This window comes from Genypterus blacodes, unplaced genomic scaffold (genome assembly GCF_046128005.1).
Source record: "Genypterus blacodes isolate CSIRO-AG114 ecotype Tasmania unplaced genomic scaffold, CSIRO-AGI_Gbla_v1 ptg000036l_1, whole genome shotgun sequence".
NCBI classification, from domain to species: Eukaryota; Metazoa; Chordata; class Actinopteri; order Ophidiiformes; family Ophidiidae; genus Genypterus; species Genypterus blacodes.
The window spans coordinates 2,880,706-2,905,000 of NW_027466849.1; the positions used below are offsets into that span (position 1 = coordinate 2,880,706).

The window sequence follows — 24,295 nt, forward strand, 5'->3', positions numbered from 1 at the left end:
TGGCTCCACCACTCAGCACACTTTCCCCCCTCATTTGCAAGACCTTGATGGCCTTGAACCCTCTGAGTGAATGGGAAGTGATAGCATCAAAGCCTGAGCTAAGCTAGTCCTGTCAGCCAGAGATTCCCATAAGGACGGAGGAAAGGAAAGAGAGAGGGAAAGAAGCAGAGACAAAAGGGAACTTTTGAAGGAGGAAAACCGGCTCATCCCATCAGTGCAGCAAACGCCAACCACCCCATCCTCATTACCACAGACTAAGCTGGCGTCGCAGGCTGCAAATACTAAGAGGTAAAAAGCCTCTGGTGCGACAGCATCACTGCTCTTTAAATATATGCATATGTGGTATATCCATACATACACAGAGTGATACCTCACTGTAACTCAGGAACTCGCTTTCATGCCATATGTATATATATATATATATAAATATATAAATTTTAACAGGCCAAAGAGAGGATTGGAGGCCCATTTCCCATGAGGTCAGCACTTTCCTGCAGCAGCGGGGGATGGGCTTTAAGGTGCCTTGTAAAGTGCAAGGAGACAAGACCTAATAGATTGATACACAGGTTTTGACATGCTATTTGAGTGTGCAGGCCCTCTGTAATTGGCCACGTCATCATGCATTATATTAACGATATATAGAGGAGTGCCCTGAGACGAGTGTCTTGGCCCGATCCGTCAGCCGTCAGCACAAAGTGTATGTGACAAGCCTCTCTGAGAGACGAGAGACGAGAGAGAGAGAGAGAGAGAGAGAGAGAGAGAGAGAGAGAGAGAGAGAGAGAGAGAGAGACATGAGGAGAGGTACTTTGAGTATAAAGTATTACTCTGATGGACGTTTGAGCTCTAACTCTCTGGTGTCTGGTTTTAATTCTAGCAATCAGTGTCTGATTTACACCTGGTACGCCAGGAGAACAGAGTTAATTAACAGGTTGGGGCATGAAGACCAAAATGCATGCTGCATCTGAACCTAAAATATGAATTTGGTCTATTTTATTCCTCTCATTTCTGGGGTCAAACGGGGCCTGGATGAGTTTCACCACCAAATCTGTCTTACTCTGTATAGCCCACGACCCTGAGGTTACTTTATTATTATATGATTTTGCATGATTGTGTTTGTTGTATTATAAAGTCTCTCTCTCTCTCTCTCTCTCTCTCTCTCTCTCTCTCTCTCTCTCTCTCTCTCTTCTCTCTCTCTCTCTCGCTCAGTTGAGGGTGCCACTGTTTGTTATTGTGAGCTTGTGTGTGCTGGTGTGTATTCTGTATCTGCATGTATGGTGCTGTGGATCTGTCGACGGGCCAAGCAGAGTGAGCTTGAGCCCCAAATGTGGTCAAACAACAATTACAGAACTCCATTTGGCTCATCCGCCTGTGGTCATGGTTCACATTCTGTTATGCTATTGTTGACCCTTTCCGAAGCCACAAAAGTGCACTGGTTCAAGTGTCTGGCTTACAAACAGGATGTTCCATGTACTAGCTTATGCTGACATGTAATTTTCTGCTCAGTTTAGATTTAGTTTTACAAAATGAAATTAAAAGTGTTAGATGTAAATGCAATTCTCCCAATCCCCCTCATGTGAGTGCTCATGGGAGGCCTGGGTTGGATTCCTGTTCCATAAATGCTGCCCAACCCTCAGCCTCCTATGTCTCATCTTGGTGTTCTGCCCACTGTGTGTCCTCTCCTGGGACCCAGCTTACTTGCCTGCTTTCTCCAGCTTCTTGTTTGCCGCCAACTCGCTTCATGATGGACCAAACTGTGGGTAGAGCACCTGGATAACACCTGGGAGGAGGCCAGGGTTTGTTTCCCGTTTGGTCCATCATGAAGATGATAACACACTGCATGGGGAGCACAGTGGGTCCATGGAGTAAAAGAGTCTCAGGAGATGAAGAAATAGCCCAACGCTGTCCCTTATGAAGACATCAAATGGACAAAAAGCTTCCCAGTACAACAATTGAGCAGTATGAAGAATGACTGGCATGAAAGGAAATCAGTTCATCAATTTTGATCAGATTTATGAATTGCTTCTTCAGCATTGACAAAAGGTTTCACGATTCAGAGCATAACATCTCTGCTTATATCTGTGAAACTATAACATATCATGATTATGTCCTGAAGAAGAGACCTATTGTTTCATGTAAAACAAGATGATACAATGCTCTGTTGGTGTTTGTCTTTTTCATTTTAGAATGACAAAGTGCAGTTGAAGGGAGAGAACTTTGAGCTTTGGCAAATGACTCAATAAAGTAAATTGATAAGTTAAACTTTTCAACAGATCAGCCTGTGATGACATCATTGTGCAGGTTGGAGTTTTGATAGCTGTGAAACAAGGATTTGATTTAAAAAGAAAGGAAGCACATTTTCTAATCATTAGCTGCTGTGGGAATTAGATTTGAACTTTGCTCCTCGGGTACATAAGAAAATGTGTCCAGCTTATTTTACACCGGAGGAGAAATAATTAAAAATTCTCACCTTGGGTCTGTTTCGCCAAAGTCCTGCTGCGTAATGTGAATGCCACGTGTGTGCATATGTGGAAGTGTGTGTGTGTGTGCGTCTGTGTGTGTGTGTGTGTGTGTGTGTGTGTGTGTGTGTGTGTGTGTCCGCCTGTGCGTGCGCGCATACCTGTGATGGAAAGAGTGACTCCTCTGATCTTTAAATTACCTCTGAAAAAGAGAGTGCTGACCTTTACACAGAAGTTATATAAAGTTCAATTTAACAAGCCCCCCCTCTCTGTGATTTATTAACCTGAAATCTAAAGTGGGGCCGATTTCTTTATTGCTGTGCCACTTGGTTTTATGCAAGAGGGAGGCGAAAAGTAACACCTGTAGCGAGCAAGCGAGAGGGAGAGGGGGAGAGAGAGAGGGAGCGGGCGAGAGAGAGACGTTCATACAAGTTTCTATAGGTGTGTGTTATGTGTTTTGTCTCCACAATTCCCCAGATGAACATTAATGCTCTTACTTTAGCGTCGAGTGGCAGCTCCGAAAAACTGCTTGAAAAGCAATCATGGGAAGTGAGTCATGCTTGTGTGTGTATGTGTATGTGTGTGTGTGTGTGTATGTGTGTGTGTGTGTGTGTGTGTCTGTGTGTCAGTCCATTTTTCTCCACTTTGGTGTTTGGTTTTCATTGGCTGTCGGTGTCATTTCATCCCCCTCACCTCTGAACCAACTCTCACTCTGGCTGTGTCTCTCTCTCTCTCTCTCTCTCTCTCTCTCTCTCTCCCCACTGCCCTCCCCCCTCTTTCCTCCCCCTTCTTTCCTTCCACTGTAGCGCTTGATCTCTAAAGAGTCGGTTTGTTTTCTTAAGATGGGGGAGGGGCGATCACGGCAAACGGAGGTAAACAATTGAAATGAGAGAGTGAGTGAAAGATGAAGGAAGAAGAAAGCGAGAGAGGGCAAGAGAGCGAGAGAGAAGATGGGAGGAGGGAGATATCCAGCGAGCAGCCGGGCGGCGTTTTGAAGCAGGAAGCTGGCGAGACAACAGAGGCAGCTTTATTCCACAGACACAATGAGCCAACGCCACAATGGGAGTCCTGCCGAGGCCGGGGCCCACAACTACACGAGCAGCGTACACACACACATGCACATGCACACACACACACACACACACACAAGCACGCAGGATTACTGTGAGCACACACTTCCAAGATCCGCCCCACAAGAGGGAAGGGAGGGAACACTTACACATACAAACACTTATGCAAAGCACATCAAGACACCAAGAGAGAGAATAGAACACAAAAGCTACCGCTGCCGTGTGTGTGTGTGTGTGTGTGTGTGTGTGTGTGTGTGTGTGACAAAGGCTTATTTTTTGCGAGTAGTGCAACGTTTGCCCTTTCATAATAGCTGTGGGTGTATTGTGTCTGAAGAGCTTTTTGAGAGATGATCCCAGTATGAGCGTGAATGGAAGGTTAGAAAAGCAAGTTTGGAGCAAAGCGCTGAAGGTTTCTGCTTAAACTAAACTAAAAAAACAAAATGTTGTCTCTATACGAGATGCTTTTTGTCTTTCTTCTTTTTCCTCTTTCCTGCGGTACACCTGGGCCTCCAAGCCACTCGCCCGCTCGCTCGCTCCTATGCGTCTAAAGCTGTCGCCACGGATTTGCATAGAAAAGCCGTTTGCATATCAAACAGCTGGGACGCAGAGCTCACATCATCTTTCATTGATTTACAGGGAGATGCATGTTGCGCTGACACGCTGGAGTGCATGTCCCCTTTACCTCCATCTGCCCTTTGTGGGCATATCTTAAATGATCACCGGCGGCTGTGGCAATGGCGCGCCAGTGTGTGTTTGTTATAGCGTGCGTGCGTGCGTGTGTGCGTGCGACTAGTCTGATTGTGCAACGACGTGTTTTCAGTGCCTATGCTGCTACTGGCGTGATGGACAACGTGTGCGCAAGAATGTACCTTCACACGCAACCACACGCAACCACACACACACACACACACACGGTTAGCCTTCTTCTTGACAGGTTGCAGTGTGGCTGTTAATAAGGGTATTCGTCACGCCAGCGGCACACCATGACAGTTCGCTCTCTGACCAGGCTGCCTCGCAATCGTCCCTCAAATATGAACTTATCAGTTAATTATGCTCGGGGACGGACTCGATTGGCTTGTCAGAGATGCAGGTTAGTTAAGGGGAGGAGGGAGATCTACGATGACGACGACCTCACCTTCCTGACAAAACCTCAGCCGGTATAGTCAAAGCTTCGTGTCACTCTTCCTCCTCCCCTTCCTCCTCTCCTTCCTCTTAACGGCGTCGGTTTGTAACACTGGGCCCTTTCAGCTTCAAACATCGCCTTCAGGATGTGAGCTGGTTGAAGCGGCTTTTCCATTGTACCCTGCCGCAGTTTAAGATCCTCCATTTGTTTTCATTTATGAACGCCGTTTTGCAGGAAGTCTTTTTTCTTTGGCCGTCTGCTGGTGGGTAAGTGTCTGGTGAGAGCTGCTGAGCTGTTTTGCATGTTGAAATCCCATTCCTTTGCTCGCCCTAAATTAGTCCAGTGTCTGAGGTAATGAAATCACTCACGACATTAGGAAGTAACTTGGCATTTCTTTTTATTTCCTGTGCAATGCTTAACAGTTCTCCTGGGGGAAACAGGCTCTTGCCAATAAAAGTTCCACCCTGGCATGAGCTGAGCCCTCACAAATGAAGACATATGTCACTAAGGGAGAGAGAGAGAGAGAGAGAGAGAGAGAGAGAGAGAGAGAGAGAGAGAGAGAGAGAGGCGAAACGGCCTGGAGAACTTTTTAATCCAGCACATACCTCTCTGTTAACAAAAAGGCCTCATAAATTCAACCTTTCCAGTGAGACACAAATGAAATTTGGAGCCCGAAGTTTGGGCCGTTTCTCTCCTGGATGATTGGAATGAATATGGGGTAGTTAAAGTTTAATATCCTATTATGTGTGTGTGTTTAACTTGCCTGGTTTTCCTGTCTCTCTCTCTCTTTCTCTGTCTCTCTCTCTCTCTCTCTCTATCTAGTTTTCAGTTTCGATCATTTTCAAGAGCTTCTTCTTGGACATTATCTCAATAGTTTTAGAGAGGAAACAGGGTTGCGATGAAAATGCTCTGAAGAGATCGACTCAAGGTTCTGCACCCTCTGTAGAACTCTGCATCTCCATTTTGGGTTTCGTAATTAGATTACAGAATTTTTATAACATTATTACACCTTCCTTTAAAGGCATCCATTTTCAGTATTTGCATTTCTTTCACATTTGATGTATCAATAGGGACGGTGCTTCACATCTTTAGGACATTAATGTGCCCACTAAATTGCCTGTAAGTGTTAATGAGTTTGTATTTGAGTTGACTCCAATCTGAATGCTGGGATACGATGTGGCCCTCATGACCCTGTGCTGCTTTAACAGGCTGACGCTCTGACATGAAAGACTAAAGCTGTATTGAAGTAAGCTCTTTCTCCTCAACGTCCACAGCTGAATCATTTCTGTACAAGAATAGACTCATACTCATGTAACGCTTTTACTTTCACACACATTCACCCACACGCTACACAACGACATTACATGCAAGGAGCCAACCTGCACATCAGGAGCAGTTATGGGTTCAGTGTCTTGGTATTGAATGTTCCAATCCCTAGATGACTCTGTCATCCTGAGCCGTGCCATCTCTACTATAACGGATGGATTCCTTCAACAATAACCAAAAGGCACAAACCACAGTGAAGCTGACATGATGAGATGGCAGAGAGGTGAAGCCCCAAACCGCCACCACGTAATGATGCCTCTTACTTCTTCCTCCCCCTATTTCCGTTTACCTGCCGCGTTTACCTCTCCCTCTCCACCATGACTGTGATAAAACCCTGTAATGTGCTGAATGTGCCGCACACACACATTTCACATCTGCATCACATTCTGATGTGACAAGCATGGAGAAATAATTGATTACATTAATAGCTAATTGCTGGTTCATAATTGGATCTGACTCAATTAAAAAACCTCTGGGTGATAGTAATGAACCAGAGTGCATGCTGCACCATCCAGTCAGAAGGGGGGGGGGGGTGCATGATACACCTGCAATGCTAAATCATAAGCGCCTCACTAGATAGAAGCTGGCCTGGGAATGCTTTGTGCTGTTTTTGCAATTCCTCAATGCGGATTTATATCTTTTGCTTTGGGAAAGGTTGTAATATTTCACTAAGCGTGCAGTGGTGGGAGTGCACACGCAAGGGTGTGTGTGTGTGTGGGGGGGGTGCTGAAATACGGTATCAGCATATATTGTAATTTCATTTTGATAAGGCCATGCTTATAGCCTGGTATGGCTCATCTTTGAGTGGAGAGAGGCGGGTGTTATTTTACATATCCCCCCCCCCGACTCGGGGACACTGAAGCGCCATCATTAGCAGGGCGGCGCTAAAAGGGGGATAGGATCTGCAGATTGGGACAGGTGCTCGGCCAGAAGACGCACATCACAACACACAGCGGGACGGGGCGATAACACAAACTCTTTTTATAATGTTTATGTGCTGTGAGTGCTGCTGTTTGTGTGTGTAGCCTAGATTGTATATGCAGATGGATACGCTTTAACATTCTTACACAACTGCGTCATGATCTTCCTGTGTGTGTGTCTGTATCTTTGCATCTTCTATTGCATTTGCATCCTTCTGTGTGTTTTCGTGTATGTGTGTGTGTGTGCGCGCGCGTTGTGTTCCCTACCTCTGCCTGCACTGTCAGAATTTCCTCTGCGAGCTGTCTGATCGGGTCGGGCCTCGTCAGCCTGTCACAGAGGGCTGCCGTTTCATTAGGGCTGCCGCTCTCCGTCCGTCCGCCCCGCCGAGCACGAGAGCTCAAACACATGCGCAAATTAAATCGACATCCAAACTCACTCCCATATACAAAGCAATTTAAATGATATTCATTAGAGCGATGACAAGTCCTGATGAGCCTTTCAGTGCTGCAGAGAGGAAGAGAGAGAGAAAGAGAGGAAGAGAGAGCGAAAGAGAGAGAGAGAGAGAGACAGAGAGAGAGAGAGAGAGAGAGAGAGGGGATGGAGGACTCTTTTTCCTCCCGTCAGCTTTTTGTCAACTCTGTTTCACGGGCACTCAGGCGTGGCGCCCATCAAAGCACCTCCACTTAAATAAAAGAAGAGATAAAATAATAAATAATATCCACGTTGCAAAGGACTTCCTTCCTCCTCTCAGATGCGCTCACCTGTCCAGTCCACTTCCCTCCGTCTCTGGACTCAAACATCGATTTGTGAATCTGTTTGTCGATGGAATATCTTTGTGGTGGATTTGCGTCTTTTTTGCAGCTCTGACAGGCTAATGCTGTCGCTGCGCTGCTTCTCTACCTCCCTCTATTATTTCCTCTCACTTTTTCAGGTGCGAGCCAATTAATTGGGGCCTGTCCTCGCAGCCCCTAATTAACCCCTTCAGGACTGAAATTACGCTTAACGCCGGTGATTGAGGCCAAGCCTGAAATTACCCATCCTGCTCTGTGGTAATGACAAAATACATGTTCCCAGCTTGAAATGTGAGCGCAAGTGTGTGTGTGCGTGTGTATGCGTGCACATGTTTGTGTGGCGCTGGTTTTTCATATGTGGGTGTGATACCCCTTGATTACCACTATCCCTTTGTTAATGCTACACACATACAATACCTCCCCTCTCTCATTAGCATACGCATAAAACACACACACACACACTTAAATGCATCCACACACACACACTGTGGGTAGTATGCTATACATTGTGTGCAATATGTAATATGTTTCTACAGCCATTAGAGGCCTGCAGACCCCACTGAGGGCCTCTCTGCCTTTTGTTCTTGCAGAGGCCAGCCATACACACACACACACACACACCGGCTCTGATGTTGTAATCAATTTGTGCGACCAGACGTGGTCTGGACGTGTGTGTTAATTAACGTTCTTGTGGGAGGAAATAATTTAACCGCGATAATGAGCTTGAAGAGGAGCAGTGAGAGGGGTGTGATCTCTGGGATAGCAAGCAAACAGAGGAGCCAGCCCCCCCCAACACACACACACACACACATAGACACACGCACACCCCACCCTGTGCATTCAGACGGTCAGCAAGGACGTGAGAGGTGAGTTTTTGGAAATGGACGAAAATTAAAGCTGACAGTCAATTCTTTTTGTTGTTGCTCATCAAGCAGTGAAAAGGCCGGAGAAATGTGTTTTGAGCTAAAATATAAAAACTTTTTGATTTAAAGAGTTCTGCATTACAGACATGGCTGCTTTAAAAAAAAATCAACATTCTGATGGTGTGGTATGAATAAAGGGTTAAACTTGCTGCTTGGGTTGACGCCCCTCCTGCACATCAGAGGCCAACACACACAAAGGAAAGCACAGGTCGGTCAGACTGAAAGTGAGTTTGAAAAGAGATCTGTGTCACACATACTTTATTATTTCATGAAATTGTACCGATCACACTGGCAGCCCACAAAGATCCATCAGGTGGATCAGCAGCCATCTTTGCATTATGACAATCACATGTTTTAAACAGGATTTAGGATCTGCAGCTGTTTCACAAAGATCATCACTGTATATTCTATGCATCTACTAGTCATGCAAATTGCGCAACATCCTAAAAACTTAAATGTAATCTGTGTCAGACTTTACAATATCAGGTTTGATGCGTGTACCATCGTGCGATGAATGGTTGGTTGAATCGCAGCAGCGTGACGAGCAGGAAAAAACAAAGTGTGCAGACAGAAAAGAGGGGTCATCAACCTGTCATCCATCTTGACAGAGCAGTCAAATTGTGAGATTTGAGGCCAAAATTTCGGACTTTTGTCGCAGGCTGCCTTTGATCGCATGAATACCAAACTGGCTCTCTGTGTTCGTGTGCCGTACTGTAATCCAGGACCACCATTCTGGATTTACAACCTAGTACTTCATCGTCATACCATCATTACGTGTGCAAACCCGAGCACTAAGACAGCACTGTCCCGTTTTTTCCTACATTTTATTTTTGCCTCAGAAGTTGATTTGTCTTTTCTGTGAATACATTCCCAGATTAAAACTGTTCAATCCTCAAATCAAGCGTAGGGACCAAACGTGCCGACGCTCGCTCCCCTCTCCCCTCCCCCTGCCTTCCACAGTTCAGCTGCAGTGTGATCCGGTGATGACTGAACCTCCGATGAGATAATTTACTGAATGTAGCAAACAAGATCAAACCGGTGTGCTTTTATGGTTTTTCACCTCATGGCTAGCTACTAATAGAGTAATGATGAGGGCAATCAATAGCTCCTCATACCCTCTCATCCCACGATCAAATGATCTGCTAGAGCAGCATTTAGATGCGCATCTTCTGTATCAATCTGTACTGATGCATTTCCATTTCAATCTAATTTGTGCTAATTTGCTGATACAGCAGAAGGTGACTTTAAAACACAACAACCTGTGTTGTGCATATCCGTGTGTGTTTGTGTTATTAGCTTAGCTCTGCTGCGTCTATTACATGGAGGCACAGCTCATCCTATTGAGCCAGGTCACACATTTGACCTCATCATACAGCTTTGCTATCAGCGCCGTAGGCACAGCAAGGGCAGGTTGGGGTCCTCCACAACATCAACACACATATATATACACACACATACACACACACATACACGTGTTTTCACACAAAAGCTCATGCATGTAGGGGCAGATTTGAGCACTGCAGGGTTTGGTAAGTGCTACTGTGGGTCAGATATAATGACACTAAGCATTTTCCCTTATCACCAGGGTCAGCCTGTCTCACCTTTGACCTCTTGAAATACTTAGTCATCACAAGCCGGAAAGCAACCTTCCGGTCATTGGATTTTTCTCTTCGTGAAACAAAAATCGACTAATAAATAAATAAAACGAACAAGTGTTCTCTGGCACACAATGTGATTCTCTAGTCGAGTCTGAATCAAAACATCTTGAACCTCACAAGATGTTATTTTGCCTTTAAAGTTATAATTTCTTATGTAGAATACTGCACCCTGAGGATGCCCCCAGATACTCCTCCAAACACCATAAAGCCCGGTGAGATGCAGCACTTCCCCCCTCGTCTGCTTCAAACATAATACTTTGGCCATGTCAGGCAAAGCTTCAAAAACAATTTAAAATCAATTATGGACCAATGTTCAAAGGACACGTGCTGTGCGATCACAACCTCAGATGTTCCAAGAGAACTTTACCCTTTATGATTCTCATAAATACCACAGTGTTGCAGTATTTGTGAGGATCCTGGTCCAGCATGTTAGATCTTCTAGAGGTGTTTCTTTGGGGACTTGTTTGACTGACATGCATTCCGGCCTGTCAGAGTTCTGGTTGTTACGTGTTCTCGACATCCCCTATCAGGCAGTTAAAGGTCCACGCTTGAAATACTGACTGGTAAATGTCATCAACCACACCGTGTGTTTGTTTTCCTTCTGCAGTTACTGAGTATTACCAAGCAAGTGCAACAAGAATGTCTAGCCTCTAAAAATAGCAACAACTCTACAGCTGGTGGAATGACTTGTTGTTACGCTCAGTAAAAATGCTCTAAATAATCAAGTAATCATGAATGTACCTGAAGTTTGGCCTTTCATATTTAATTTAGCCTTAATTTAGAGTCCCACTGAGATTAACAACCTCTTTTTCAAGGCAGTCCTGGCCAATACGAGCCACAGAAACACAATTACCCAACACGACTCCGACCATAACAACAGAGAAACCATCAAACTGAATACCAATCAAGTAAAAATACAATAACCTAAAAAACAACTAAAGATTTTTATTTGCCATCTCTCTAAATAATAAGCACTAAGCAAATATGTACATCAAATTAAAGTCATCAATCACTTTTAATTGACCCGCATCCTTCCAAATAAGCTGAAAATATAAAATAAAAAATAAAAACTACAGCATATTGTCTACTTTTTATGTGATTTCATTTATTCCGCTGTATTTCTTAGAAAATATTTCAGAAATATTTTTAAGTTAAATCTACTACCTGTAGTTAAATCAAAGATAGCAATTCTCTCGACTAAACTGTCCGCCAGCGTGTAAATTAAGATTACGACCACTTGGGGCAGATAAAACATGGAAAGACTGCTTACATGAATTCATCTATGAGTTTGCTAATTCTCTCTCGTACTTAAACTTCTAAAACAAGATGTGCTTTTACTTTAATACAATTTTGAGTAGGTTTAGACACACACACACACACACACACACACGGCATGTACGTGAGCCTGCAAGCAACATCCAAAGCTTATCTGATGAGCAGCACAGCTAACCAAGCCAAGATCAACAAGGCTCGCACATTCTCTGTATTGTTCCTATAGGAGCTGGAACTGATAACATCTCGCAGGGGAGAATAGATTATATTTGGTAATGGATACGGAGTGAACTCACTTACCTGCAGCTCTTCCTCTCTCAGGAGAGCTCCACGCCTGATTGTGCCGCGTGTCCGCAGATGAGGGGGGCCACGTACAGTCTATGAATCATGCGCTTGGCCATCGTTTTCACATCTAAACATCTTGAAATCTGGCTTCGCTGTAATGATGTGCAGGCTTGTACTTTCATATGCTCGGGAATCTTTCACATAATATTTCTTGTTTCGCTTTTTTGTTATTTGGAAATCACCTGTCTAGAGATCTACGGTATGAAAAAAAGAAGGCAGAAAGAAGTTCACACACACACACACACAGACACACATGCATGTTTATGTGTGTGCACCTGGGACTAACATCTGTCCATAATTATTTATTAAACTGCCTTACGGAGACAAAGTCTGCATTTAAATCGTATGTGTGTTGTGTGGGTGGGTGTGTGGGTGTGTGTGTGTGTGAGAGAGAGAGAGAGAGAGAGAGAGAGAGAGAGAGAGAGAGAGAGAGAGAGAGAGAGAGAGAGAGAGAGAGCGAGAAAGGGAGAGAGAGAGAGAGAGAGAGAGAGAGAGAGAGAGAGAGAGAGAGAGAGAGAGAGCATTAAGGATAAAAACAGAAGTGATAAAAGTGTAATTGAATTCTTAATTTGCTCTTGAATTTATTTTATTAAACCTTGTTTTAATAAAGACGTGTGTGTGTGTGTGTGTGTGTGTGTGTGTGTGTGTGTGTGTGTGTGTGCGTGCGGTCTGATTTAATGGAGTGGATTTGATAAAGGCAGAGCCAGGATTTAATAAAAACAAGCTTGATTTGATGAACCTCTTTACCATCCATCACAACTCTGTCAGCCGTTTATCTAATATTGGGATCATTTTGTTGTATTCGGCGTGCGTGCTGGCCAAGATGTCAATCAGCGGCGTTATTCTGCTAATTGAATTAGCACACCTGCTGTAAATGCACTGATGCTGTTAGCGCGCCTGCTTATGGGGACACGGTGGCGGCGGCTAACAAGAGGGAACCAAGTCTTTGCTTTACTCTTGATAACTTTGCTTTTTTGTCATACACACTCTGTAACGCTTAACACACAGGTGTGGCTGAATGACACACACACAGAGTTGTAATAAATGAAACAGATTGGCCGTATCTTGTGATTGCAGTGATAGCAATGTTAGCTAAAATGGAGATGACGATACACACACACTATTTATTACACAACAGAGAGATTTACACACACTAATATAGCACTTTTAGTTACTGTATCACACACACACACACACACACACACACACACACTGGCACAGTCACTGAGCATGCGTGGTCTTTAAGTATATGTGTGTGTATGTGTGTGTGTCAGAGCATGCGGCTGGGCTTCTATTTGCGTCTGCGAAGTGTGTGAGCTGTGTTTGCAGCGTTTAGAGGAAATTACCCTGCCAGTGTTGCGGCGGCAGATAGCGGGTCGCCTCTCTGGGCTGCTCGGCATATTGATTTCTTGTTGTGAAGAGTGCTGTTCAAGCCCCATTTAAGATTTCCATCCTGCCTGCGGCCCCTGAACACACCACCCCGCTGTAAATTAGGGAAATTGCACATTCATCACGCGCGTTATTTTAAGATACTTTAGAGAGGAAAGGGGGGAGATCCATAACGCTGTGAGTAACCAACGCAACGCAACGTCAGGCTGACTGATTGTCTTTGTTAAGCCGGCGTGCGTTATCACGATATCATTTAAAAGTAAACGATACCTGGGTAGCCTGTACGAGAACCATTAGCTACCGTGGTTACAAGAGAAAAGGCCAGGAAAGCTATTTTTCAGTGAGGCCTTTGCTTATTTTGTGGCTTTTCCTTCAAAATGGCGCACCAAGATCTGAAGCAAGCCAGCCCCACTATAACCCGTAAACAAAGTCAATATTCGCCTTGTATCTGCCTTAAATGATTTTACTTCCACTATAACAACTGAATTCATCATTGAATACCATCAACATCAACTTTTAGTCCCAATAATGTCTTAATGTGACTGGAGTTCGGTGTGCAGGCTTCAGTGACGTCATCCTCCTCTATGTTCGTACTTCTTATGATGAAGATTCAGATGCTGCCAAACGCTGGTTTATTATCAGGCACTCACTCCACTTTGGTCCAGAATACAAGTCAGAACAGCAACGAACGCTCTCTGTATGAATCTCCTCCTTATTCTTCAGGCTTTGCTAGCTGAATACCTGGTAGATACCTGGATTAAAGAAACCATGGCGCCCCTATTGGCCTGGGGTGATATTACACTTTACTGAATACAGACAGAGCATCTGAGCTGAGCCTGACGTGAATTAATGTGATAAATGCATTCGTGTGGATTAGGAACTTTTGATTTAGCTTTATTTTTAAAGCTGCAGTCATTGATTATGATCAGAAGGGGCATTAATATGTTTTCTTTTACCTTGAGCGCTTTTTTCTTTTCAATCAACTTCTGTGTGAATCTGAATTTTTCTTTAGACAAGTGGGGTCAAGGAAATGTTCCAGAACATTGATCAAGACATGGCCTTGGTTGACATTTTGCTTAATTAAAAGAAATGTCTCAATTAAAAAAAAATGTATTTGTATTTGTGAACAATCACCACAATTAATTTACACAAAGAATTTGTTTTACAGGACTAATTTCACAGTAATGACATTAGCCCTGTATGAGATTTGAAATATATTACAGGTTTAATGTGAACATACTGTATATATGTGTGTGTGTGTGTGTGTGTGTGTGTGTGTGTGCGCGTGCGGGCGTGCATGTAAAAAAGGGAACATCAACCCTTGTAGGCATATATTTTTTAAATACTTCATTCAAACAGCAAGTACGTGTCATTATGCTCCCTTCCAGCTGTTTCTGTGACTTTGACATGTGGCTTTCCACCCTCCTGGCACAGTTCCCATAGTCTTATTAGGGAATCTAGCCCAAGAAGCCGCTCAGACTGAATTTACATATGCCATTTCAGTGATCTGAGGCATCCGCAGTTGTACAAATGAATTGCGCTCTCCAAAAGCAAGACATTAGCAAATGTGGGCTTTTAATAATGTTTCCAAGCCGAGATCTCCTGTGAATTAATGCCTGTGAGACTTTGTGACAGCGAATCAAAGAGCAAGCTTGTTATTTCCTTGATATTTTACATCCAAATAAGCTGAATTTGTGGTATAGTCCTGCCAATGCTAATGCTGTGCTCACTTCATAAACAGAAGAAGAAGCTGAGGAGGTGTTTGCATGCTTTAATCAGGTCAGGTCCAACATAAACAAACTGCAGCAGACTAGTTGCGAATTCACGCTCAGTTACCAGTTTAATAGGTACACTTGCACAAGTAATCAATACCACCGGGCTGCAGTAAATCCTCGCTTTGTGAGGTTTATAATGTGCCGCTTTTATTGATACTGCGTCATAAAGGTGTCGATTCAACTCTCTCGGTACCTTTGAGCCTGTACTTAGTGGTGGTGTAGTATTGACTGCAGTATACGGCACAAAGGTTCAGAACTACATTTAGCCGCACCCACCTAGTGTAGTTCCTTCAGCCACTGCCTTACTTGCCTTACCGAAACTTCATGTATATTCACAAAGTACAAACCTACTTTCCACAGGCAAATCCGTGATCTTAAATGCCTGCAATGCCACGGACCAGATTGTTTGTGGTTCCTGCAAAAAGAGGGAACGTTCCTGAAGTCCAAAAGGCAAAATCAGTGGTGTTCCCAATATCCTCTCCTGCTCACATAAACAGAGAGAAACATGGCCCTATAAAACACATGCTCAAGCCACGATACATAGAATATGGCCAGTGGGTTATCCAATATTGCCAAAATGAAGAACAAGCAGCAATATAAACACTTTCTTCAGCCTTTTCACCTTCTACAACAACGCATGAAGCTGTCATTCTTTGGGCTCCCTGTCAGTTGCCAGATGTGGTCTTCCCTGGATCAGTGCTGTTGATTGGTTTTATGTTCAGCGGTGTGTATTATAACCAATGACAATTATTCTTCTTCATGGGGAAATAAATACAGCAAGCGAGTATGCGTGTGTGTTTATGTGTGAGTGTGTGTGACAAATAGAGAGGCGCGGAGGAAGAACGAGCAAGATAGAGAAATGGAAACAGAAAAAGAAGTGCGAGACGGACAGAATGCTCTCCCTGTGTGTCTTTGTGCGAAGGAGTGCGCTCGCTTGTACTCTGGCTTTATTTGTGTTATGCAGTGTGATTCCTTTGTGCCGGGTAGATCTTCGGAGCTTGTATTCCCACCCCTCCCACGCCCCCCCTGCCTGCATTAGATAAAGCTATCTGGATCTGCAGCACACCTTCCTCAAACGCATAAAGGACTGGCTGTGTGAGCGGCTTACCATCGTGAAGGCGCTCGCTGTGTTCCTGAGGGATCCTGACGGTTGCATTGTGTGGGCTATAATGAGGGTGTGGTACATTGGCACAGAGCACCATCTTCAAAACCACTATTAAGATGTTAATGTTCACTGTTAATGTTCATAGCTGGCTAAGGACATAAGGCATTTCTTTTACTGTCAAAAGCCTCCCTGTTGTATGTTTACAATGAAAATAGACCAAAAGACATTCATCAGTATGGCTTTTTATAGGCGGACGGACGCTTAACTTGCGTCAAAGTGAAATAAGTCTTGTGCATGCAGGTGTTCTAAAGGATAAAGCATCAACATTTGTGTTGTTTACCTCACTATCATAAGTGTCTGGAGGCCAGATTTGATTCAACGTTTTACTTCACTGACTGTAACTAATGGGCTTTACCAGAGACACCGACTACACTGAGATACACAGTAAGAAATATATATGTAAATAAATGTCTGTGTGTGCATGTGTGTGTGTGTGTGTGTGTGTCGGTCGTGGCGGTTCCCATTGTCTCCCACATGCTAGTTTTGAACCTTAATAAGCCCTCGCCTCTGCTCGCCTCATGTGAAGGCAGGCGGAGAGAAAATGGTTTTCTTACACTTCAATTTCACGCATATTTTCTTTGAGGCTAATGAGAGCCTTAAATACGGTGCCAGACTTCAGGCTGCACCGCTGAAGGCTGACATTTTCACACACTGTGGCACCTTGTCACCACAGATGAAGTCCTTCTACCTGGCTGTTGAGATGTGTGTGTGTGTGTGTGTGTGTGTGTGCGTGTGCGTGTGTGTGAGTGTGTACGCGCCTTTGTGTGTGCGCGTACACGTGAAGAAGAGTTTTGAATACAGATCTGTAGAATTTTGTTTTTGTATGACATGCAGGTGTGTACTTGCCCATGCGTGTTTGTGTGGAATATTAAATAGCAGAACGGACACAGAAAAGAGCAATCAGCACTCAAGTCTCCTTGTGCAATCTTCAGTGGGTTTGTGTCTTGATGTTAGTGTATGTTCACTTTCCCACCAAGTACCACATGCGACTGTGTAGATCATATAGGTGATGATTCATGGAACATTTCCATTGTACACACACTCCTTTATCTGCACCGATTCTCCTGTAGATCTGCGTACTGAAAGCGTCTCTCTGAGACGTCTTCCTCCCCCTACTTCCAACTCTTCATTCTATTTTCTTCATATATAGCATAATGTTATGCGGTGTTTATCATCAAATTGATAGTGATACAATTCCTATTTAATCACAGCTTTGGACAGGGAAGAGTATGAATAAATAAACACTTGAAAGGACCTGTTCATCTTGTCAGCATTGTTGTCATCTCCCATGAAGCCTAAACAAATATGTCTGCCAAGTTTCTTACCTTGCAGAGAGTAGTCACAAAATGGACGTCTGAGGTAATTATAGAGCAGGAGATATGGAAGGGAAGATGTGTGTGTGTGTGTGTGTGTGTGTGTGTGTGTTTCTTTATACTTCGATATCCATTGTGAGAGAAAAAATGTGAGTAGGAGCTTAGCTGTGCTCTGGCTGTCTGATTATTGGGAGTAAATGGATGAAATATACTATATTAGGCTTTCGCTTGATGCTATGGATATATGGCAATCGGTCATGATTTGGCTGAAAGGTCACACCTGTAGAGAGGAATCTATATGTATGAAGACATCAGTATCTGATATTTGGAATTTTAGAACTGAAATATCTTAATTTATTAAGTCCCGGTGTAACATAGGTACATTTTTGTTAACAATCTTAACAATCTTAATGCCCGAATCCTCTGCATGACAAACAACTTTTTATTATTTCATGTTTCTTCATGGTAAACCCTTGCATTGCAGGCGTGGCGTTTTAAATCGTAGCATATGTCATCGTCTAAGGCGCTGGGACAAAAGAAGAGGCTACTGGGAAAGCCCCACAGTGATGGTGTCTGTTTGCATGTCTGAATGTGTGTATACGTGTTTGCGTGCGCAAGTGTGTGTGTGTGTGTTTGTCTCCCACACGGCCTCACTGCTGCCACTCACTGTAAACTAGTCTGCGGCTCGTCACAGACAGACGTTGACACACTCCTAGTCTAATGTGCTCATTAGGGACTGCACAGCACACACATAATTGATAGCCATGACACACACACACACACACACACACACACACATTATTGCAAAAAACAGGTTCCTTTTTTAATGCTGCAGTAGAAAACAAGGTTATATGAAGTCATATAATGGGTGTTCATTGTCAAGAACAACAACAACAGAAACGGAAATAAGGAAATGAAGAGACTGACGGCACAGAATGCATAACAGTATCTGTGCTGTTTACATGCTGATATTTTACACATAATGATTTTTTTTCATTTCTCTACACTGGCAGCTGTCAGTTACTTCAGCAAATTAACTGCCAAAAATGTAGCAGAACTTGTCACTCAAGAGGTTATCGTAACCATGGTTACCTTTTATATCCCCCCCCACTCCAAAAAAAAAGAAGATAAAGCTGCAGTGTGGTTTCGTGGGAGAGTAATTAGACAGAACAAAAAAAACAAAACACAAAAAATAGGACCATTCCAAAAAAAAAAAAAAAAGGCATTCAACGATATGAAACAACCAAGAGTGCTTATAAATAACAGATTACATGTGACATTTCTTCATAAAGTAACATCTTCTTTGTACAACCATTTTAATATCTTTTTTAGTGTTCATACAGCGGCACATGTAGAGTAGTGTCTGGTAAAAAGAGTCTTTAACCCTTTGAGCACGAGTTGGGAACCAAAAAGATTCACCTGTTGTCTTTTTTTTTGGCCTCCTCCCCTTTTTCAGCGTCGTTTGATTAAATAACACATTTATAAAACTACTGTGCAAAATGATTTTTATTCATGTCTTCATATAATGTGCACTAGCAGATAGTCATAATCCTTTTAAATTAAAAATATAGAAATGATGCATAATTTAGACAAGAATTAGTTAATATGTTTTATATACATATTTTACATAGACCTGAATTAATAATGGTCCCCGATCGACCAAAGTAAAAGACTAAAGATTTCTGTTTTTTCCCTTTCGTAATCACGGAGTCAGGATGGTTGCGTTGGGAATGCGAGCATTTTCCAAACGAAGATTTAGCCCATGATGAAAACCTTGCACTGAAGAGAGAATCGCCTTTTCCAAAATGCTTTCACGTGTGGGAAATACAAACAGCGTATCTGGGAAACAGACATCACATACAAAGTGCGCTTATTGTCCATCCAATTCTTTTTGTCAAATTCCAACCCGTCAATAGTGTTCAGATCTTAGGCGTAGAAGTGCTTCGACGTACTCAGAGGGTTAAATTTAAGATGCTGACACCAGCACAAAAATTAAAGGAGAAATAGGGAGAGTGAATAAAGAAAGAAACAAAACAATCATGGAAAGTGCACCAGATTTGGTTATAAAATGTTAAACTAAAGTTTCATTTAAGCATGCACCTTATCACAGCCCAGTGATGCCCAAATATAAAGGAACTTAATTCATTTACACAAGTTTCAAAATACACACCACTTCATTTTAGAATCTCTTTTTTATACCTTCATATACTGTTCATATCTTTTCAATGACGACAGCCCCCATCTGCACATTGTGGGAAAGTCCTTCTATTCCTGTCAAAGGAGAGCACGAAACACAAGAGAAACCAAGCATCTTGGGCTGAGGCGAGGCTACCTCACACAGGAATCCAAAGGAAAACAACTACAAAAGAAATAGAAAATAAAACCATGTGCCAGAACTCAAAGCAGTAGTTGTATGGCATCTTTGTGCAGTTCCATCACTGAAATGGTCCGTTCTTTTTCTTCTTTTTAATCTTTTTCTTTAAAGAAATGTCCATGGAAAGGCTAGAGAGACAGAGCGAGAAACAGCTGGACTTTACTAAAGAGTGCAGCGTCGTCCTCAGCCAGTGCTACTGTTTCTCTTGCTCGCACACGTACATGAGGTGGTCCTCGGGGGACTTCCCATGAGTTTTGCTCAAGTGAAGCTTGACCGCGTGCTTGCTCGCAAAAGTCCGATTGCAGAGCTTGCACTGGTATGTTGCTGGGCTGTCGTCGTCGTCAGGGGACGGTGAGGGCGAGTCAGTTAAGGGCAGAGAGGCGGGTAAGGAGGACGGCAGAGAGATGGGTAAGGAAGGTAGAGAGGAGGGAAGCGGGTGGCTGGACTGGTGGAGGTTGGAGAGCAGTTTTTCAGACAGTCCTTTGGCGTGCCGTTGCTGATGGTGATGCTGCGATATCTGACTAAGCAGCTGCTCCCCGGAGAGCTTGGCCAGGTCTCGCAGACGGAAGCCCAGGTGGGACTCCAAGTGGCTGACATAGGTGGACGGTGAGCGGATTTGTGAGGCGCAGTCGCTGCAGAAAAACACAGGGTGACCCGAATCCAAGTTCTTTAAGAACTTGGTGCCACCGGTTCTCCTTAGCTGGTACTTGACATTAGCCAACCAATGGGATATCGTAGTCATTGAGAGGCCAGTGAAGCGGGAGATGTGCATTCTCTCTTGCGGGCTCAGGTCCGACATCATATACTTGCCATCGCTTGTTTGTCTGAGGCTAGCAGCGAACTGGGCTTGGAGGATGAGGAGATGTTGAGGGTTCCAGTTAGACTGACGGCCTTTGCGTTTCTGGGCCGGCGAAATATCTTCCATCTCATCTTGCGTGGCACCTTCAATGTCAGAGCGCTCAGACAGGCTGGTGGGTGTGGAGGATTTAGAGACACCCTGGCTCTCTGTCAGGTTCCTCAGCATGTCAGAGATGTCTGACAGGGCATTTTCTCTCAGGGGTGAGGTGGACATAAAGGAGGCTACTGCTGCTGAGGCTTTGGTCATTGTGACTGTGGATGTGGGGGAAATTGAGGATGGGGTGGAGGTGGTGGAAGAGAGAGCTGTCGAACCCAAGGAACCACTACTGCCGTTTTTATCAACACTTTTGCCTTTGGTGAGGTCTATGGGTTGGTCGTTGTTGAGATGTTGCTGGTAGAAGTAGCGATCTAAGTGGTCGTTGCTTGGCTTTTTGGTCTGTGCTGGTGGGGTGGAAGCAGCCACGGCCGCCTTCTCTGCCAGACTGTTGCTCATCTTGAACAGCATGCTCATGGGGTCAAGGGAGGGCAGGGCAGGTTTAGAAGCTTTCCCTAGGTGGGCGTTCATTACAGACTGCAAAGCACTGAGAGGATTGACAAATGGCTGCTCTGGTGGTGGGTGGTCTGTGATGATGGCTGTGCTCCCAGACAGGGACACAGGTGGGGGGGATGTCACAGCAGTGGACTCCACTCCATTCTCCAAAGAATCCTTTATGGTTGTATCGCCATTTGATTCTCTGTGATTGGCTCGACTCACATCCCCTCCTCCGTTTTCACCTGTATTCTCGGGAGTTTTACAACCTCCTGCTCTACTTTCCTTGGGGGACTCCTCTCGGGCTGTGTCCCCTACCTCGCTGTTGCAGGGTGAAGGTGTTTTGCGCCTCCGAGGAGATGCCCTCACAGGTCTACATGGCTCTCTCATTTTCTCTTCTACTTTGGCCACTTTCTCTGTCACTTTCTTGACCAGCTCTTCCATAGCATGAAAGTTGTTTTTGGTCAAAGGCGAGGCCTGGCGACTGGGAGGAGACATTAGAGGGTGGCTTTTGCTAGTAGGAGACAGGATATCCCCTCCAGGAAACATGTATTTCAGCGCTGATGATTTCCCAGAGTTGCCTAGAGAGAGCTTCATAATGTTAGGGAGCTGGTAGGCAGCATGAATGCTGGGATATCCACCCCAGCTTGGAGCTCCATTCTGAGCTTTATTGATGGCTGATGTCACTGTATTCTCCAAGGACTTAAGGATGTCAAGTCCACCTTTAGGACTGTCATCCAAATCCTGCTCAGTCAGGTAAGTATATTTTGAAGAAATATCAAACTTCTCCTCTGCCTCATCCTCACCCCCCATCTTTTTCTCTTTGTTGACATTGTTACTATTGTTGGTGAGTGATTCCTTAGTGCATTCTTCTTCCTTCTCCTCTTTCTTTATCTCCATAGCCATGGTGATGGGGGAGATGCTGGTGGGGGGAGGTACGGGAGCAGGTGGAGGGGAGAATGTTGTAGCAGCCAGAGGAACCGACTGGAACTTTTCTTCAACTGACACATTCACGATGGGGGCAGGGGTAGAAGTCTCTATGATGGGTTTGCCTTTCTTAATGGCAGAATTGGTGACTTTAATAAAGTGTCCAGTCACCATCATATGAGCGGTCAGCTCTTGTAGTGTATCATGAGAGCTGCCACACTCCATGCACTTCAGAATCTGTGACTTCCTGGACTCAAACTGCCAGGCGTAGCTGGCACCATTCTGGTGTCCGTAGCGGTTGTTGGGTGTAATGTAAGGGTTGGTGGCCTTCTGCAGTATGTCATTAGAGTCAGTGAGTGGGGTGGGTTTAGGTGTGGTGCCCCCATTAGAGTCAGGAGAGCTAGGGATGTCCAGGTCTATGGGGGCCCTCTTTCTGGCAGAGGAGATAATCTTAGCTGCCACCGGTGTAACAGGCTCTTTCAGAGGCACTTTCTGGTAGTGTTTCGTCTTGATCATGTGAACACTCAGATCCTGGAGGGATTCAAAGGAGTGCCCACAGTACATGCACTTCAGAACTTTCTGTGCGTCCTCTTTCCCCTCCATCTCAAGCAGGGAACGCTTTCTGGGTTTTGACCACCGTTTAGTCCCCTGGCTATCAGTCTCATGATTATCATCACGGTAGTGGCCTGTCTCGTTCATGTGCACGGTGAGCTCCACAAGCGTGTCGTATGCCGCACTGCAGTCCTTGCAGCGGAATTTGCTGGCACCAGTGAATATGGAACCATACAGCTTTGAGCTCTGCCGGTACAGCTGGACAGTACTGAAGAGGTTGGGTTCTGTAGACGCTGTGGTTATGGCCACTGTGGGGTGGTGAACCATACCCAGCCGGTTGTGGTGGTTCTGTGAGGCTTGCTGGAGGGTTTTAGCCATAGCGGTCTGGTGCCAATCATAGCCTCCACTCCCACAGCTACTGCTGCTGCTGCTGCTACTGCTGCTGCTGTGGCTACGAGGAGGCTTCTCTGCAGGGGTCTGGCTCAGGTTCAGGTTAAGCGTGGACCAATAGGAATTGGTCAGGAAGGAAGTGTAAATGGCCTTCATCTTCTCCAGGCTGTCAGCCACTGATCCCGTCGTGGCTAATACGGACTCCTCTACACTGACTGGGGCAGCGGAGTTGGCAGCAGCCATCATGGCAGAGGAGGATGTCAGGGAGAGGGCATTGGTGCTGTCTTTAGAGAGGAGAACGTCATCTTCATTTTTCAGCGAGGAGATTTCAAAATCAGACATCCTGTCACTGGATTCACTCAGGTGAGACTCGCTGTCCAGCTCCTGGCTGGAAAAGTCGGCAGCATTTGGAGAGTCGTGGAAACCAGTAGATCCTGGTCTGTCTTTGAGAAGGAAGTCCTTTTCCTGACACAGGAATTTGGCAGAGGGCTCCTCTCCCTCCTGGGCTGAGTCGTCTCCATCCAAGTCCTCATCCAACAGGGCAGCTTCCTTCTCATCTTCAGGGACATATGCTGTTCAGACAAAAGAAAACAAAGAAGAGAGATGTGTTATTAGCTTACTGGCAGCTCAGCTAATGATGAAGTTTCTGAACTCTACGTTCACAAATGAGACAACTGATGGAGACACAAGATGCCGATGATCACCTGTCATTCCCAGAGAAACCACAAAGATCGTACAGTGACATTCACAGAATTTCATATTGCAAACTGTTGCATTGATTCCGTTTTACTTCCCCTTTTAGCACTGGCATTGTTTTCAAATTGGAATCATCTCACCCCCCCTTCCTCTCTCCACCCCCAGGTCTTTGTTCTGTACTGCAGGAAAACAGAGGCAGCCAGAGAGAAACGGAGGATGGAAAGAAAAAGATAGAGGGAGGGAGAGGGGGGAAAGATGTCTCTTCAAACAGAACTTGCCACCTTATTCTTCTCAAGGGGCAACAGCTTGAAATTAAAACTAAATTTGAAATTAATGAAGCACATTCTGGCGGTGGCATTCGTTTCTGAAGTAATAAATTACTTGTATCAACCTCGGAGACAGCGGTTCCTGTCTGTCAATTAATATGTCTTACGCTTCTTCT

The 24,295-nt window shown here is 44.6% G+C and overlaps 1 protein-coding gene across 1 annotated transcript in view; it reads right to left on the reverse strand.

Moving 5' to 3' along the window:
- Positions 1-17,946: 17,946 nt before the first annotated feature.
- Positions 17,947-24,295, reverse strand: part of tshz3b (teashirt zinc finger homeobox 3b) — a 34,976-nt gene continuing 28,627 nt past the window's right edge. Inside the window, exon 3 of the mRNA XM_076146836.1 lies at positions 17,947-23,729. Coding sequence (XP_076002951.1) covers positions 20,095-23,729 — 3,635 coding nt within the window. The 3' untranslated portion in view covers positions 17,947-20,094. The remainder of the gene's footprint in view (positions 23,730-24,295) is intronic.